The 18,181-nt window shown below is 34.9% G+C and overlaps 2 protein-coding genes across 2 annotated transcripts; one reads left to right on the top strand and one right to left on the bottom strand.

The window, feature by feature from the left end:
• The first annotated feature begins 5,810 nt into the window (after positions 1-5,810).
• LOC108192857 (FCS-Like Zinc finger 13) lies at positions 5,811-9,182 on the top strand. The gene is made up of 2 exons (XM_017359360.2): positions 5,811-6,680; positions 8,790-9,182. Exons 1-2 carry the CDS (start codon positions 6,094-6,096, stop codon positions 8,947-8,949), a joined length of 747 nt encoding a protein of 248 aa, XP_017214849.1. The 5' UTR covers positions 5,811-6,093; the 3' UTR covers positions 8,950-9,182.
• Positions 9,183-10,263: 1,081 nt separating this feature from the next.
• On the bottom strand, positions 10,264-17,907 carry LOC108227356 (auxin response factor 19). The gene is made up of 14 exons (XM_017402455.2): positions 17,225-17,907; positions 16,859-16,977; positions 15,612-15,710; positions 15,472-15,528; positions 15,236-15,391; positions 15,058-15,142; positions 14,842-14,932; positions 14,538-14,702; positions 14,143-14,265; positions 13,727-13,802; positions 13,484-13,625; positions 11,341-13,196; positions 11,043-11,233; positions 10,264-10,782 (listed from the first exon to the last, which is right to left on the bottom strand). The coding sequence occupies exons 1-14, from the start codon at positions 17,274-17,276 to the stop codon at positions 10,647-10,649; spliced, it is 3,348 nt and encodes a 1,115-aa protein (XP_017257944.1). The 5' UTR covers positions 17,277-17,907; the 3' UTR covers positions 10,264-10,646.
• Between the last annotated feature and the right edge of the window lie 274 nt (positions 17,908-18,181).

The following is an 18,181-nucleotide window of genomic DNA, read 5'->3' as shown; positions in this document are numbered from 1 at the left end:
TTTAAAATAATAAATAACTGATTTTAATCTTTGATCTCAATATAAACATTAGGGATGAAATGAGTATTAAATTCCCGATGTTTAATTTTTCACAAGTGACCGTGAAAAAGTTGACAAGTAAATCACTCTTAATGTCACTCTATATATTGATTTCAAAAATAAGTTTGTATATATCATGTATTTTTTATATTATAATATACATACATTCCAAGAAAAAAAATTGATTAAACACTTTTCTAAACATTTAAGAATTTTATAATGATAGTCGACTTAGCAATTCTCACGATAAGCAACGACTTCTATTTAATTTGAAATCTGCTATTAAATTAATAATCATGCTATATTGGCATAGAAGTTGTAAGTTTAAATTTATTATAACCTAATATATATCTTTTTGTGTACAATGATTAACTTAATAATTGTTATGTATTTGTGTGTGATAATGTACAAGAGTACATGGAGCCTTCCCAAATCTCAACACTCTATTCCTTTTATGCTCGACTCTAGTTGCTTCGTCTCCTTTATTTGCATGTGACTGAGGCTGAATAATTGACCTTCCACCTTGTCATTTTCTCCAGAGGAGAATTGATCTTTTCAGATCGACACCAAAAAAAAGTTAAAAAGAAATAATCTTTTCAGATTCTTGATCTTGTACATGACTCGTTTCTGTTTCTTTAAGTATCCCGTGACTTAAATTTCACTATGAACTTGTTTGCTACTTTATATCCGACGAATTAATGAACGGTTATATATTAATATTTCTTAGAATATTTGTTGAAATGGTTGTAATTGTAGAAAAAATTTCAATTGAGTTTTCTATCGGTCAAATATACTTTTTTCCGGATTTTGACTATAATCCTTGTCACCCTAAAAGAAATATAACCCTTGTCAATTACATTTTGAATTTCTATAGAGTTGGATCTCTTATAAAGGTTTTAAAATCTCCACAATCAACAAATAATTTAATTATATTTAGTCTAAATTTTGAGTAAGAAATTATTTTTCAATGTAAAAATTATTTATTCTAGAATTTTAAATTTTTGATGAAAAATGGATTATATATATATATGTATGATCAAAAAGAGGCGTGGGTCCATTAATAAAACTAACATATTATTGATGTTTTTTTCATTTAAAGATATTATGCTTAAAACTTTCAAAAAAGAAGATGTTATGCTTAAATTTTCGATGTAACCTTTCTTTTCCCAATATAAGACATTGAGTCTAAAAATTTTGATGTGAAATCTTTTAACATGAAATTGATTCTTTCAAAAAACAATTTAGCACAAGAGATATGAATGATAGATCGTCAATTATTATTGAGTTTGTATCAATTATCACATAAGAATAAATAAAATTTTCACGTAAGTAAAAAACTAAGAATAAATTGGAGAATAGAAACATGATGATTAAATTTTCATGTATATCAATACAAAATAAAAGTGTCGCGAAAATCTTGACAAATAAATGATAGGATAGAAACATGAGGACCCATTCTTACATATATATATATAGGGGGATGATCAAATACAAACCCCAATTTTTGTAAAAACTAAAAACTAATCAGGACCTTTGATTACAATTTAACAGCTTTTAATCTTGGCCATCCATTTAGTTGATATAAAAATAAGGAAAAAGACAGAGATTTTATCGATCAGCTGTCATTAACGGATGTAACTTTCTCTCTCAAATGTTTCTCTCTCTACTAACAGATATTCTTTGAAATCTCTTCTCTCTCGCTGCTATCCTCTCTCTCGGTGTTATCGATCCTCTCTCTCGCGTAGATTTCGTCTACCGGTGCTCTATCTTCTTCGCTTCACATCTTCGTTAGCTGTTGAAATCGAAATCAAAAACAGTTTTGGAGGTGTTGATTTTATAATCTGTGTACGATGATAACAAAAGATCTCATCAAAATCAGTGATAATCAAGGTGATTGCTTTAGTTTTATTGTTCGATTAACTATGTAGATATGGAGATGCTGATTTTAGTAGTTGTTGTGTGTGTGATTAACTATGTAGATATGGAGATGCTGATTTAATTAGTAGTTGTTGTGTGTGATTAACTATGTAGATATGGAGATGCTAATTTTAGTAGTTGTTGTGTGTGAAACTTGTAGTTTTGTGTTTATTCAGTTAGCATACCTGTGAATGATTAATTTCTGTTAATGATATATGTATTTAACTAATATATTAGATGAGTTTAATTAGTAAATTGGGTATTCATTGATAATTTTATGTTCATGCTTTGGTTTATTATTGGACTTGTGATGTGTTTTTGTCACATCTGGACTTGTTTTGTTTAGTGTGCTTCGTTTTGAAATTAGGTCTCGGTCTTTTGTTCTGTTTTGTTTTGTTTTGTTTAGATGATATGTGTTTTGTTTTGTAGTTTATCATTGTTATATGTTCAATATAAATGTACAATCATTATAATACAAATCTGCAATAACTATAGTTTGATAATATAAATCAGTAAATCACTATAATATAATATAGCTTGATAATTGTTATGCAGTTGATTAGTAGTGTTTGTAGTTTTTGCTTTTAATGGTTATTCATATGTGGATGCAGGTTCTAGTTGTGACTCAGCTTAGTTCTGATCTTGACAATAACATCACGAATTTTACATAAAAGGATTACGTGGCAGCTATGATTGGTGAACAACCTTCAGGGATATCACCATTCTTGCACCAAATATTTGCAAGAATAAGTGACAGAGAAAAGGCCGTTATGAAAGCCAAAAAAGAGCACGAAAATGCAGAGAGTGGTGCAACTACTCATGACTCTTGGACATGTGATAAGAAGAAGAAGAAAGCATGGATTGAAGAAATCGCATATTGAAGAGAAGTTTGTTGGAAAAGTGGTCATATTATGTTTATAATGTACAGTAGTTTAGTATGAATCTGATATTATGTTTATAATGTACAGTAGTTTTTGAGAATTGATATTCATATGAATGAAAATATTATGGATTATATAGTAAATTTTTGTGGAATCACTAAATTCATATGGGCCAACTACTAAAATGTGATGTTGTAATCACTAGAATGTGAGCTCCAATCACTGAAGTTTAGTCGTGTTTTGACAATAGTAGTTATGTTTTTCAGTAGTTAGTTTGTATTTTGCAGTTCAATGAATTGGGATTTTGTGCATATTATAGTAAAATTCGAAGCACATAATATAATTTTGGAACATGTTGGTAGCATAAGTTAAATTACTCATATTACTGAATTTAAATTTGCTAGATCTGAAGAAGTAAAAAGTAAGATTGATACTTGTAGAGCATTTTAAAATCTTTGTACAATAGCATCATGAAAAAGTCAATAACCAAGCTAGAATGCCACAGATAATTTTCCACATTGTGGATTTTAGTAATATTCGACACAAAAGTATTCACAAAAATAAACTGATTAGTTCTTTAAACAATCATTGCTTGTCGAGTGGTCGTTGTGGATTTTCATCAAAAGTAGTTGCTGAAACAATCATTAGTTTCTGAAACAATCATTGGTTGTCATTCTGGACTTCATTAAAATTGCTGGTGAGGTTTTTTGCAAATCTGACTGTCTTCTTAGCAGGCTTTGGTTGAGTAGTTGCTGCTATGTCTTCTTCTTGAGACGCTTGTGTAGATTGGATGGAAAAATTGATCAGTTTCTTTGACGCCATATCAATATATATTTGCTTCCCCACTTTTATGATTTCTGATCTCCTCTGATTCAGTGATGATGATAAAATCACATTGTTATATTTGACTCAGAGTCTGATAATGTGATTTTGTTGGCCATGCTGCAGTATTAAGTACAAATATACTATTATTAGCCATGGGAAGCCTACAATCACTATTATGCATGCCTAAGTTAACAAAAAAAGATCACATGACTCTAATATATAGTACTTTCTTATCAGAATCACTATAATATATAATTCTACAATCAACTAAAATAGACAGAGCACAATATCATGTTGTTTTTAAACAAATTGGTATTGCACAAGAAGCAAGGTATTTTACAAATCATTACAAAATTCCTTTATAAACTCATCCAGAACAAATTTCAACTTTTTCAACGTGTATGGAACCACTATAAACGACTGGAACAAAAACCACAAAATAAAAACTAAATTAGTTAACCCCTAGAAGTCTTCACCCGCCCTGTAAAAGTCATCATCCTCCCTAGAGGTCATCACCCGCCCTGTAAAAGTCATCATGCCCCCTAGAAGTCATCACCCGCCCTGTAAAAGTCATCATGCCCCCTAGAAGTCATCACCCGCCATGTAAAAGTCATCACCCCCTAGAAGTCATCACCCGCCCTCTAAAAGTCATTTTTGAATTCTCATTAGCTTGAGCTGATCAACTTAGTACTCAAAACACACATAGGCTGTTCAATCACTATAATATAGCTTTTAATCACTGGAGTTTAAATAGGAGAACCTAATACTTTCAATTTGTTACCACAATCAGCATGACAATCACTAAAATATAAACAAATAACTACTAACATAAATTGAGTCAGAAGATAGTGATTAACACATAATGTGCTGAAACTTACAATCATAAAAAACAAGTATGCAATTACAGAAAATTTTATGATAAATACAATCACTAACACATAATGTGCTGAAAAATACAATCACTAGCAGTTTGATATTCAATAACAGTCAAATCATAAAAAAAGTATGTAATCATAAGAAATTTTCAAAATCTCCTCGCAAACAAAAATGAACATACGTACTCTAGTTCTAGCCATTAAATTATGCCTTCACAATCAAATAAATAAGATCTACTTGCTGTTATAGAGAAACATAAAGATGAACAATTAGTTTTTTGTCAAAAACTAAAAAAATAAACCCTAGAATTATCATTATACTGACATGTAATCACTATGAAAGTTTTATTGACTTGTTCATTAACTTAAATCACTAAAAACGCCTAGGAATGTACCTTCTGAAGATTTTTGAAACTGATTTTGCTTAATTCGACTTCAGTGATTGAAGTCGTTCGACTTCGGTGCTCGATTTCGCTATGAAATTGAACCGTTGTGTCAAATACATGAAGAAATCAGTGAGTAATTGAAAGAAAATGCGATTCGTACCTTTGTTTGAGGAAGATAAACAGTGCGAGAGCAAAAAAGCGTAACTGTAATGAATGTATAGGTGTATCTAACTGTAATATTAAATTTATCTGGGTGGGTGTTTTGTATAATGGATTGGGCGGTGTTTGTTTAATGGACTGGGCTTTGCTATTGGGCTGGACCAGGTTTGTAGGTTTTTAGATTATTTTAGTTTGTACTAGAATAGCCCCCTATATATATATAAAGTAAAATATAAATAAAGTAAAGGTGCCCGGTTATTATGAAGAATCATTGTAATTAAAATAACATGTGCCTTAAGAATCTTAATAGTATAATTAATCATGTCGACTCAAATGATTGAAACTGTACTCCTGACAGGTCACTATATAGTACAGAGCCATACATGTATACACGCACAACTCAATTATTAAATAAAAAACTCAAAAATATCAAAATGAAAATAGAGTAATTAGAAAAATAGTACTCCCTCTGTCCCCCTCATTTGTTTACAGTTTTTTCACACTGCTCGACACGCATTTTAATGCGCATATAAAACATAGTTCTATAGCTTATTTTTAAATTTTTTCTTTTTTGTATAAAAATTTAAACATCAAATTTTTATACAGAAGAAAAAAAAGTTCAAAATAATTTACCGAACTACGTTTTACAAGAGCATTAGAATGCGTGCCGAGCCCCCGTCCCCCAATGTAAACAAATGAGGGGTACGGAGGGAGTAAAAAATAATCTGTGGGCTGCTTTATATTCTCTGCTGAAACCACAGATTTGTTTTAGTGAGAGAACAATACCCCCTCTCCCTCCACTCTGTTTCTTGTTACACAGTGTGTGTTTTGTGTGAGTTTTAGTGTGTGTTTAGTGTGTGTTCAGTTTCAATTAAATCTCTTGTAAGTCTGAGCTTCAAATTTTAACAATAACCCATCATACATATCACTGTATATATTGAATTAAGGTAACAAACATCTGCTGATTTTGAGAAAAGGGGGTGAATTTATAAACCCTAATTTTCTTAAAAAATGGCAGAATTGAAGGGGAACAAGAGGAGTTTATCAATTAATCTTTCGTTTTTTAACCCAAATGATCAAACCCAAGTCCCAGTTAATGTTCCCACAAAAGCAATCAAGAAATTTGAAGGTGGGGATAATGGCGTTGTGGGCCTTGGAATTGTAGCTGCTATGACCCAATTGGATCAAGCCCATGACCCATTTAAGCCGACCCGACCCGGAATATTGAGTGTTTCTCCAAGATCCAATCCAATCCCAATTTTTGGAAATACGGGTGATTCTAATTTTGGTAAAACTGGGAATGATGTGGGGTCTAATTTGGAGGAGGATATGGAGTTATCTGAGGAGTATACTTGTGTTATATCTCATATTGGGAATAATTTGATCAAGAAAAGAGAGTATTTTGATGGGAATTTGACTAGGAAGTGTGAGACCACTGTGGTGGCTCCTAACATTTGGGTGAATTCTGGGGTGTTTTATGCTGCTTCGCCGCCGGTGGGGGACTTTGCAGCTAAGGCTGTTTTCGGGGCTGCTGATTTTCTGAGTTCTTGTTATCTTTGCAAGAAGCAGCTTCATGGGTTGGACATTTTCATGTATAGGTATGAATTTGATAGACTTACGAAAATATAAGCTTTTCTTCAAATTTATTTGTGGTTGCATTGTGATTGTTAGTTCGAGGTTTGTAGTACTGTTTCTTGCTCTTGGTTGTCTGTGTAAATCCTGAACTTTTATTGCATATAGTCTGAATGCTGATTGAAAGTATTTTTTTGGAATTCAAGTACATGCATTTTTACTTGTTATTGTTAATCATTGAGGAGAAAGTCAAAAACCGGTAACTCCTTGATCTAGGTTGTTTGAGAAAATCTTCTGGTTTGTGTACCTAGCTGGATCTAATTGCTGAGAAAACTTTGTATCAGAATGCAATATATGTATATATGTTTTGTCTGTGTTAATGATTGAGCTATAATTTTGAGGACAGCCAAATGGGTCAATTATTGATAAAGGAAATCTATTATCAACCTTGGCTACTCAACTTTGGATGCATATGTTGAATTTACTATTACCTTAAATTGCTGCAGGAAAAGCAATAAATTCTTTATATATTAGTGGGAATGGGGATGCTCTATTATGTTATAATTGCAGCTGTTTAGATATACAGATACATTTTTTCTTAGTTGCAAAGTTACGAAGGACTAAATTTTCCAACTAAGATATTACTCGGGTCGTGGGGAATCAATTAATAATAGCTGGTGGTGCTTCTGGCCCTGGGTATCAATTTGCTAGATGATCTAATTGTCAATAGACTGTAGTCTTTTTAGCTTTCTCAATCTTCACTGGCAGAACTTAATTATTTATCGTAGCTGAAAGAAAAAGAGCACCATACTTTGATGTATGTCATATTTTTCCAGAGGTAGCGTGTTATCTGCTATCAGTTATAAAGTAATATGGAAGTGTAACTTTAACGTGTTAAATCCTCGTTTTTAGTGTTTTGGTAGCATATAAGAATCCTTTTTAGTTTTTATTTTGAAAAGACGGCTTTAAGATGGACACTTCTCTAAGTACATGTATATATTCCTCTTCTTTTTGGACAACAAAGTTAGGAGAATAGTACATGTTTTCAAAGTTTTGTCACTGAGAAAGATTAGTTAGATTTAAAGCACCTATTTGATCCTTGCGGTTGGATCTGGAAATTTATTTCATGGGAATTTTTTTCTTGGGATACACTTGCCACAATATCAGAATTGGACGTTCTTTCCTGTGCTAATAATATGAATGTAAAATAACACCTCCAAAGTCAGTATGTTCGTGAATCATTAAGAAAACTTGAAGTTTTAGCACAATAATATAAATTTAAATCTTGAACAGGAAGTATATGACCATTGATAGCCATTATGCCACTTCTTTCATTAAAACTTTTGAGTTATGTATTTGATTTAAGTTGTTGCCTTACATTTCTGTGTATATGGCCATTACACAGACACACTGAAAGAGAAGAAAGAAAGAAGATTACAGTGTCCTACGATAATTATTTACAAATCTGAGTTAATAGAGCCTTTTCATTTTGTGCCTTTCTACAATTCCCTATTCCCTGTGCAGAAAACTATCAGAATTCAGGGTTTGTACTTTTTATGGTGCATTTATGAGTACTTTACATTTGGTTACAATTTTCTCTAAAAGAGTATTCTCCTTTTGTTTGGTTGCTTATGTAGTTATATATCATTGTCACTGTTATTTTCTATATTATTGTCCTATCTTAGAAACGAATTGCAGCCACTGGATTTTAGATATTTGAACCAGTTTAATGATTAATGATTTACTTGTACGCACACAGATACTTTTGCTATAGCCATCAACTTTTTGTTGTTATGTTAGCTGTTGCTTTCATTCGCGGTGTTCAATTCGTAATATCAGGATGCCTAACTTCTGATTTCTTGGTTAATACTTGATACTGCTACTCTAGTTGTAAAGTCACAATATATACTGCCACGCCTGTATTATTATTGTTGTTGTTGTTGTTGACTCCCGCAGTGTTTGTTCTGCATCTTTATCCTGCATCGCTTCTCCAATTAACTAATAGCAAAAATTAAAATATGTTTTCATCTGCATTTTTCCTTGCAAGAAAAGTTTCAAACGTGTGCTCATTAATAAACCTGTCTGGCTTTTCAATAAAAGAATTTCTCAGCGTTTCTGGGTTTATTTATTCGCAGGGGAGAAAAGGCATTCTGCAGTGCAGAGTGCCGCTGCAAGCAGATCTCAACTGATGAACGCAAGGAGAAATGTAGATCCAGGGTTAGAAAACCACATGAGTACTCTGTTTCACCCTGCTCTGGGCAGATGCAGTTTTTTGCTGGGGTGGCTGCGGCATAGAAGCATATGATCATTGCTTTATAAATAAAATAAATGAATAAAGGAATATAGTGATAAAGTTTGGAGAGACTGAATTAAAATAAATAGTCGGTATTAATATTTCCGAAGGGTTTGAGCAAGCATGGCTCTGACAATGCAAAACGCTGAGAAAGATTCAGATGAGAAGTCTTACAGTTGTCAGTAATTTGTTTGAACCCTGTGAGGAATGCTATTTCATATCTTTTTTTTCTTTATATTTTTGGTTTATATGGTCGTTATATCAGCCATGTATATTTGATGGGTGCAATTTGCATGCAACCAGGGGAAGTTATATTTGGATTTCTTATTGAAGATAATATTTTCAATTGATGTATTTTAATTAAGATTGTGTATGGTAGGTGTTGGTGCCTTCATCACAATTTCAAGTAATAATGTCTAAAATATCATGTTTGAAAAATAAGGTCCCAAATATCACTTTATAATGTTACATTTCTAAAGTCACACAATGTAGTGAAGTATGCTACTTTATCTAGCTTTGGAAGACCATCTAATATACACGATGTAGCGTTTTATAAACACTACATAATATAGTGTTTTGATATGATATTTGGGTCATGGTCATATTTTTAGGATATGATATACAGGCTACACCATGTAGTATCGATATTTGGTCATTTACAGGATATGATATTCAGGATACATGATCTATGATCTAGCACCCATATTTTCTGGATATGATATTCAGGATACACGATGCAGTTTTTTATAGGATATGGTTTGCGGGTCATGGTTATATTTTCAAGAAATGATATTCAGGCACGATGTAGCGTTTTATAGGATATGGTTTGTTGGTCATGATCTTATTTTGAGGATATGATATTTAGGGCATTTCATGTTACATGATACATGGGCTTGATATGATATCTAGATCATATTTTCGGGTTACAATATTCTGGACATTTCAATTTCAAATTGTGATATTCAGATATATCGAAAACTCATTTGCTACTTTCAAATACCTCAGCTAGTAATTTATCCCAAGTTAAAGTATTGCAAAACGTGGAATCCAAAAGCTGAAGATATTACAATATATAATTTTTGGTTGTAAGTTGCAACCACTCTCTAAGACTTCTGGAGACTGAAGCTAGTAATCAATTATCAGGAAGTGATCAAATAAAACATTGATAACACTTGCACATATGACAATTTCCGGTGCATAAATAATACATACACTTACTAAACTATCTGAACAATTAGCCTCCTGTTAATGTCCAAGCCCTGAATCTCTACTGGCAAGTTAACAATGTCTCCATTTGCAATATCTAGCACCGCAGATATCTGAACTGAACTTAAACTCAGAAAAATGCAATATTCTTGGATTACAAAGGAAAACCCTTCTATACACTCATCACCTGTGTCATTAATTTATAAGAAGCTTGGAACTTCTTAATGATAATAGATTTCACAATAATCTCAAATCTTAAGATTAAAATGGCAGATCGGGTCATCTTCTAGAAACTTATAACAACAATAATTCCCTATCATTATTTGGACCTATGTCTTAGATCCAAACTTCAAGGACAGCCCTGGATGGCTCAGTAGAATGTACCCAGTCCTGGGAAAATATCTGCCATTAACTTCAAACTTGACAGCTTCTTGGTGAATAATTAAACTACGTTTGTCAGACAAACTGCTGAAAGATTGGGCGGGAGAGTACTTTACACATTTCCGCCATCAGAGCTGCTGCATGCTTGATTTGGAAGAGCGTTGTTTCCGAAATCTCCATCTAAGCTCATTTGCTGGACTTCTTGAGGAGAAAGAATCTTGATGCAGCGGACACAGTTCACAAACTCCCTGAAATGAATATGGATCATCAGACCTAATCCATCTGCACATTGACTAAATACTGCCGGCTACTAATATTGCAGAATGATGGATCATTACAGTTTATGAAGAGATCGTGTGCAAAAAAAGGTTCAATTTATTAGGTGACTTTTACTATCGTACGTCTTGTTTCTCTGACCAAAGAGCAGGAGTACTAGTCATCATGTTTCATAAAACATATATGGTAAATACTAAAAGAGGATGCATATAGATTAAGCTGATAAACGTACTCCCAAGGGTCATCCCCGACAAGCAGCACATCATTTTCCAGATCCACATAAACCAGTTTCCACCCGATCCGATGTCGATCCTCTAACTGTCCTTCAATACCAAATCTACGAGCCAAATCTCGTTTTAGCTCCTCGTATCCGGAGTAACGGGCAATATCAATTGATCTTCCAACTGCTCCTCGCTTGTATACCTTTAAAAGATGCATGATTGTCAATACTCGACATAGTAACCAAAGCTAGACACAAGTGGAAAAGATGTTAAGAGTATACAGTCCGCCAAATGAAATTACAAATGTACCTTGGTGTATGTCCTCATTCGCTGAAATTGCGGTGCTGGAGCCCAGGCACCACTATTCAAGAAACTGCTATCATTAATTGTGGAGTCAATTGAATTGAATGCCATGTCCGGGACCCCAAATGACTGTGAAACAATCGACGTGGAAAGCTCAGGCTGAGCTTCCTTGGGGTTCTCATAATTTGATAGCATCCCTCCATCCGATGAAAGATTATTGGAGAAATCCTTTCCTGATGCAGTCAATTCCTTGCCAATCATAGTATCAGAAATCATGGACATATTCAAATGACTAGCAATATTCGCCTCATATGGAATATTGTTTCTAGGATCAACATGAACTTCTCCATCATGACTAGAATCTCTGAAGGGCATAGTTTGTGAATTGAAACACAGTGTGTTACTATTCTGTAAATGAGCATCATTCTGAGAAATACGACCTGAAGTTGCAGAAGATGAACTGTCCAAGTAATCCATTTGTGTTCCAGCTGCATTTAGAAATGTTTGTGGTGCCAAAAACCCTTGGCTAGGACTTTTGGACATGTTCAATGAAGCCTTAATATCAGGCTTTTGGTGCAAATCTTTTGCTAAATTAGCATGGGCTGAGAATGTTTCCAGGCCACCATAATTTAGTAGCATGGCAGAAGACTGAACCAACTCGTCACCCACGGTGGAACCTCTTGCCCTATTATTTAGAGTTGATGTAATCAAATTTGGGCTGTTATTTGTGGAAGGTGACGTGGAACAAGATGGAACATCATCTGTAATCCCTGATTGACCTCCAACTGCTGCTCCTGTCAGTAAGCTACTTCCGCCTGTGGAGAGTTGATTGACTATTGGAGGTTGGTTATGCCCCAGCTGTCCAGAGAACTCAGGCAGTAAACCAGATTGCTGCTGGAGCTTTGACTGCTGGGAAGGATGGGTGAAACCGAAATTTGTTTGACTATTGTTTCTTGGCATTTCCTGAGGAATAACATGTGCTTGTGGGAGCGAGCTAGTTACCATTTGAGGCATTTCCTGCATTTGGCTGGTACTTGTGGACCTTGAATAACTCTGGGAGGAATCTAACATCTGTCTCTGCTGATCTTGTAATTGCGAGAGTTGAGAAGGGTGCTGCAAACCAGAATGCTGAGCTAAAAGTGACTGCTGTTGCTGGTGAAGCTTCTGTAGAAGTTGCATCTGGATTTGATTCTCTGACATGTGTAATTGTTGATTAACTTGATCAGGCTGCTGCGATGAGACCATATTTTGCTGCTGAGTCTGAGTTGCAACTTGCTGCTGATGTTGAGGTTGCTGCTGCAGGCTCTGAGATACGCTTCTGTGCTGCTGATGATTTTGGATAGATGGTTGCTGTTGCAACATCTGATTTTGTGCAAGAGACTGTGATTGCATAGTTTGTGCTTGAACTTGAGTTGCAGGTAACATTTGATTTGAGCAATTTTGTCTCTGCTGCTGGGTAATATCAGTCATTTGTTGTTGCTGCTGCTGTTGCTGCGACTGCATTATAGAATTCAAGGAATTTAACGAGGAGGGCGCTAGCTTCTGAAGCTGATCAAGCTGCTGAGTTTGTTGGGCTGTTCTCTGGGCATTGAACTGTATGTTGTTCTGCAAGGGAATTTGTGGTGTTTGAAAGCCTAATTGGCGTGAAAGATCTGTCCCTGTAAAGTTTTGTAAAACAGATCCAGGCAAGGAATTCATGTAATTTGGCTGCATTGAGTTGCCCTGAGAAGAATTTTGCTGCATGTTCATCCACTGGACTAAGCTTAAACCAGGGAGTGCTTGGGGATCCTTCATGCCAAAATCATCACCAAGCCAGGGCATTGTCCTCCTGAATATGTTATCAAGATCAGAAGTTTCATCATCTGCATAAAAATAACATTGATGGTAAGATTACTGCAAAACCAAGCCTGTACGCAATCCAGTATTCTTCATTATCTAATTATTTCAGGCACAGACCAGCAATACTGACACTAGCAGAAATTCAAAAAAGGCCCAAGATGGGTAGGCAAAATTTGACAATGTCATGACAAAATGAGGATCCCCAATGTGGCAATGGTAGTTAATATTCTACTTGAAAGTAGAAGCAATAAGACAGACTGCAGAGTTCTGATCGATTCACTATCTAAGAAACTGTTTTACAGGTGAGTACCTGGCATTCCTGGTTGTCTGGGACGTTTGGATCTGAAAAAGGGTGGACTTGGGCAGATGAAAAATGGAGCTGTTACAGGTTCAATATCCCAAACAGAGACGCGGTTACGTCTTTCCCCAGCAGTTGACTCATCCCAGCCAACCTACCCACAAGAATAATATGATATGTCTAGGTCATTCGAACAAGTATAAATTACATCAGAAAAGTTGAAAAGAGACGCAACAAATTATCTAGAGGTTATACCTGCAAATTACGCCATTGTGAGTTCTTCCATCTCACAGAGTCCAGGTCACTGATACCTGTAATTGTACCCATATACCTGCAGAACATTTGTTGTAATTTATTATTAAATGTATCATGCACTTTTTTTTACTAAATGAATGCATCATGCACTTTTAAGCCTTCGAGAGGAAAATATATTGCAACATGTACTTAAATTGTTAGGAAAGCGAGTACTATTAAACTAAAGGAAATCAGATCAAATTAGGGGAAACTTTTATCAGTAAAATAGAAAAGTTCAGTAAATTGGATAAGTCGAATTTTTGTCAAGCTATGACGCAACATACTTTCACCACATACTTCTTAGTGACCTGATGTGCAATTCAAGAAAACCGCATGTAAATTTCAAAATATAAACCAACCAACTAAAATATTGATACCTTCTAGTTCCTGACTCCTCAGTTTCGAACATCATCCGGAAACGCATGCCAAGGGATATTTGGCTACTGCATACTGCTTTATAGTACTTGGCTAAAGGAATAACGAATTCTGATGGACTAGCCCTGAACCAGCAAAGAAAAAACATTCTAAGATATATTCTTCATGTAATGCAGTTTTGAGGTTTATGCAATATCATTGAGTAATTATCTACTTTCAAACTTCAATCACATTAAAAGTAGCATAATTAGCTTTCCAGCACGAAACTATCCTACTACATATACATGTTTGCGTGCGTGCTCGTGTCAAGTATATCAGGACCCTACACAGAAACAGTATCTAAATAAACGAGACTGTACATATGATTAAGACAAACCAAGAAAGAGAACCCACAAACCTTGGATTATAAAAAACTGTAAATGGACTATTGTTGGCAGCTGCATGGGCGGCTGCAGCCAGAATTCCAATATGCATGCTATCACTAGACAATACTGACGATGATAAATTGGGGGGTTGGCGATTCGCCCGTCTAATACCCAACAAAAGTTGTTGCTTTTCATCCCTGCTCATTACCATTAAAGAACAGTAAGATAATGGAACCAAGCCTATTCTGAGAACTAAGACATCACAAGGCTAAAAAAAATTTAAAGACGGCATCATTTGAAAAAACAGTAAAATGCCAACTACAAATTGGTACTTACCTAATAAATAAAACAGAGTCCCCTGCAAAAAGCCTCTTACCACTAACAAACAGGCTCCACCCAGTAGTGAGCAAGTGACGTTTTGGTTGCCCTGGAGTATGAGATAGTTGGTATCATTACATTAAGCAGGAAAGATTTTATACATACAAACACACACACACACACACATGATACAACTTAAACCTCATTAACTTATCAAATAATGGGATGCATTACCACGGTAAATATGGCGAAATGTCCAAACATTGTCATGCAAATCCCTCGCAACAAGTTCTTGAGCTGGTGGTTGCATAGTGAAATCCTATGGAAGGACACAGATTATGTCAGAACTATATATATATTATTTGTTTCGAGTTTTTCGATATTGAAGGTGTGATTTTATATAGATACATACAAGTGGAGGGAATATTTTCTCTGCTGCACGCCGGGGAACAGAAAATCCGCCATGGGTGCTTGTATCACTTGCTGTCAAAGTTTTACAGAAGAATTCTGTTTGCGGTTTATTAGCTTTCATTGACAGATCAGATCTTAGCAGTGAATCCTTGTCAAACTGCATAAATTTAAATATATAGATTAGATTACTTTACAATAAGTTGCATATAGATTCTTAGTTAAATAGCTAAAATTTACCGAAGGAACAGGCTGGAGTGTCATCTGAGCATAGACCTCATCTGTTTCAGGGTCAGCCTAAAATCAGAAGCAAGAGAGCTATATTAGTGCGAGGAAAAAAAAACTTGAACAAAGTGAGGACCAAGTTGTGTAATGCATACATGTAATGTCACATTATGAAGTAGGCACAACAGCTTTGAGGGAAGATTAGGATAGTTTGGAATTTGAGCATCTACATCCTTCTTCATAGATGCAGCGACCTGAAAATGAACATTTCAATTAGATATGAAAAGGAAGAAACAGTGTTGTCCAAAGTTAAAACAGTTGCATAAAGACGTTTACTAGTAACAAGGATATCTAGTTTAAACACAACTTCTATATGTGTATTTAATCAAGAGCTTAAAATGAAGTTTGTGTTTGTAGGTAACAGATTAGCGATTTTAAACCCTTGAGAACAGTTTCTAAAACCCCATCGATGTGGAGACTTTCTGGCCTGGGTACGATGAGTCGAGAGCCTCAAAATGGGCTTCATAATCGATTAATTGTTGACGCAAGCACCCCAAACATCCTTGGTATAATGAATAAACATCACATCTACTCAGTTTTCCAAGCAAGCATAAGTAACCTCACGATTTTTCACCTCTTCTCACAAAATATCTCAATCCACTCCAGCTATTTTCCTGGAAATTGTATGAACTACTTTCCTTTCCTAGGTTAAATCATGTTATCATATTCACACATGTGACACATGAAATTAATAGCTTTAGTAAACCACAGCAACGAAAGAAAAGTCCACAAAGACTGATATCCACACCAGGTAAGTATCATGCCTTCCAATATTCACATATCATGCCAGGAAAATCCATACATTATCATCCTTATACTTTTATAGTCTAAAATTTTTCTCATAATAAAAAGTGAGGCAATAATGTTAAGTTTACCTCATTTCACAATAAGCCTGACTGGAACATCCTTTAAATATAATATGAATTGGTGTCCAAGAAAATAGCAATTCAATTCAAAGCTTTAAGAAACTACTCAATCTTGAAGCCGAGAATTTTCACATTGACCCCGAGTACATCATACACTATCCTCTCACAAACCTAACAAGTTCCGTGAAGCTAGGTCAAAGTAGGTAACTTGAAAGAAAAAGGTTTCACATCCATCAACCCACTTTAGCTAGGGCACACTAGCACACCACCACAATTAAACAGCATGTAAATCACAATTCATGTGATTTTTTATTTCTTCAAACTTTATTTCTCATTATAGACAATACAAATTAAACCATATGCTCAACCAATTTATTCAAGCCACCAACCCATTGCTGCAATAATATGCATAAAAACACATAAACTTAATTACACAAGTCCAAGGCGGCGCATAATAGCTGCCAAGAGGTAATAACCTGTTCACTATGTCCCTGAGGGAAGTAGACCACGTGGGTCCCAGCTGCCGGTAAGTTCACCAGAGGTCCAGCACAAGCTTGCCATAACTCCTGGTTTATTATACTTTTCTTCTCTGCTCCTGATTTAATTCAATCAACAAATTTTTTTTAATGAAATTAAATAAATCAAAACATTACCCAGATTAGCAACAATCTCAATCCACATCTTCAAGATTTTTATTTCCATTTTCCAATTAAAATTATCTTATCAGAGATATAATCATAAAGAACACACATAAAGGACAAGTCAAAAAAAACAAGTTTTCCGGTTGTTACAAGACAAAATAAATTAAATATACACAAACATATACATTTGCAAGGGCTGACCTTCACTGGGATTGGCCATGGAAGCTCCGGCAGCATTCGCCGGCGTTTTCATTCCGGCGAAGTTATATCAACTTATACCACCCTGATTTGATGCTGAAATGGCCGGAACTATCACCGGAGTTTCATTTCATCCCACTAGAAAGCACAAAATCTAAATCTAACGAATCGAATAAAACTAAAAGCCTGAGCACTTTTGACTTTCTCTAGCTCCTCTCAGCTCAAGTAGCACAGATTAGTTTAATAATAAAATACAAATATTAAAGATCAGACCCAAATGAAAAAGAGTGATACCCTTTACGAGAAAAGATAAGAATCTGAACGCCGGGAAATATTCCGGCGCCGGAAAAACAAGAAGGGTATCACCGGAAAACAAAAAGGGATGAGGAGACAAAAGAAAGGTGAAAAGGGAGAAATGTTTGGTGCTCAAGTGTTGAAAAGACCAAGAAAATGTTGTTAAAAATGGCCTCTATTTTGCACTACATCTCCCAGACAACTCACTTTCTCTCTCTGCTTCCTGTTCTTCTCCCCAGAAAGTCTCTCTCTCCCTCTCTCTCTCTTTCTCTCTGTATGTATATGTGTATGTATTCTGTAGTTGAGATTGGCCTGACCAGAAGTTCTCAAAGCTGACCACAAGCAATGTGTTTTGAGAGTTTAATTATGAATATGAACCCCATCAAGAATATTACTACTATTATATTCACTTTCTTTATTTATCTGTGAGCAGTAGTACTTCTGGCATTTTGGTTATTTTATTACACAAAGGACCTCCTTTTTTTCTGCTTTGAGTTGAGATTTATGTACGTGGATCAAATATTTTATGACAGGGTCCGAATCCCGATGTGAGGTTAAAGGCTTAATTAAGTTCTGTTTAGATGGCTTCATCTTGCTTATCTTGCGAATAGTATTAGTTACTCTGCTCCTGTATGACAAGAAGGATATAGAGTAAGTAGCACCACA

This window comes from Daucus carota, chromosome 6, assembly GCF_001625215.2.
Source record: "Daucus carota subsp. sativus chromosome 6, DH1 v3.0, whole genome shotgun sequence".
In the NCBI taxonomy this organism is placed as follows: Eukaryota; Viridiplantae; Streptophyta; class Magnoliopsida; order Apiales; family Apiaceae; genus Daucus; species Daucus carota.
The sequence above is the reverse complement of the archived record's forward strand: the minus strand, read 5'-3'. Positions and strand labels throughout refer to the sequence as shown.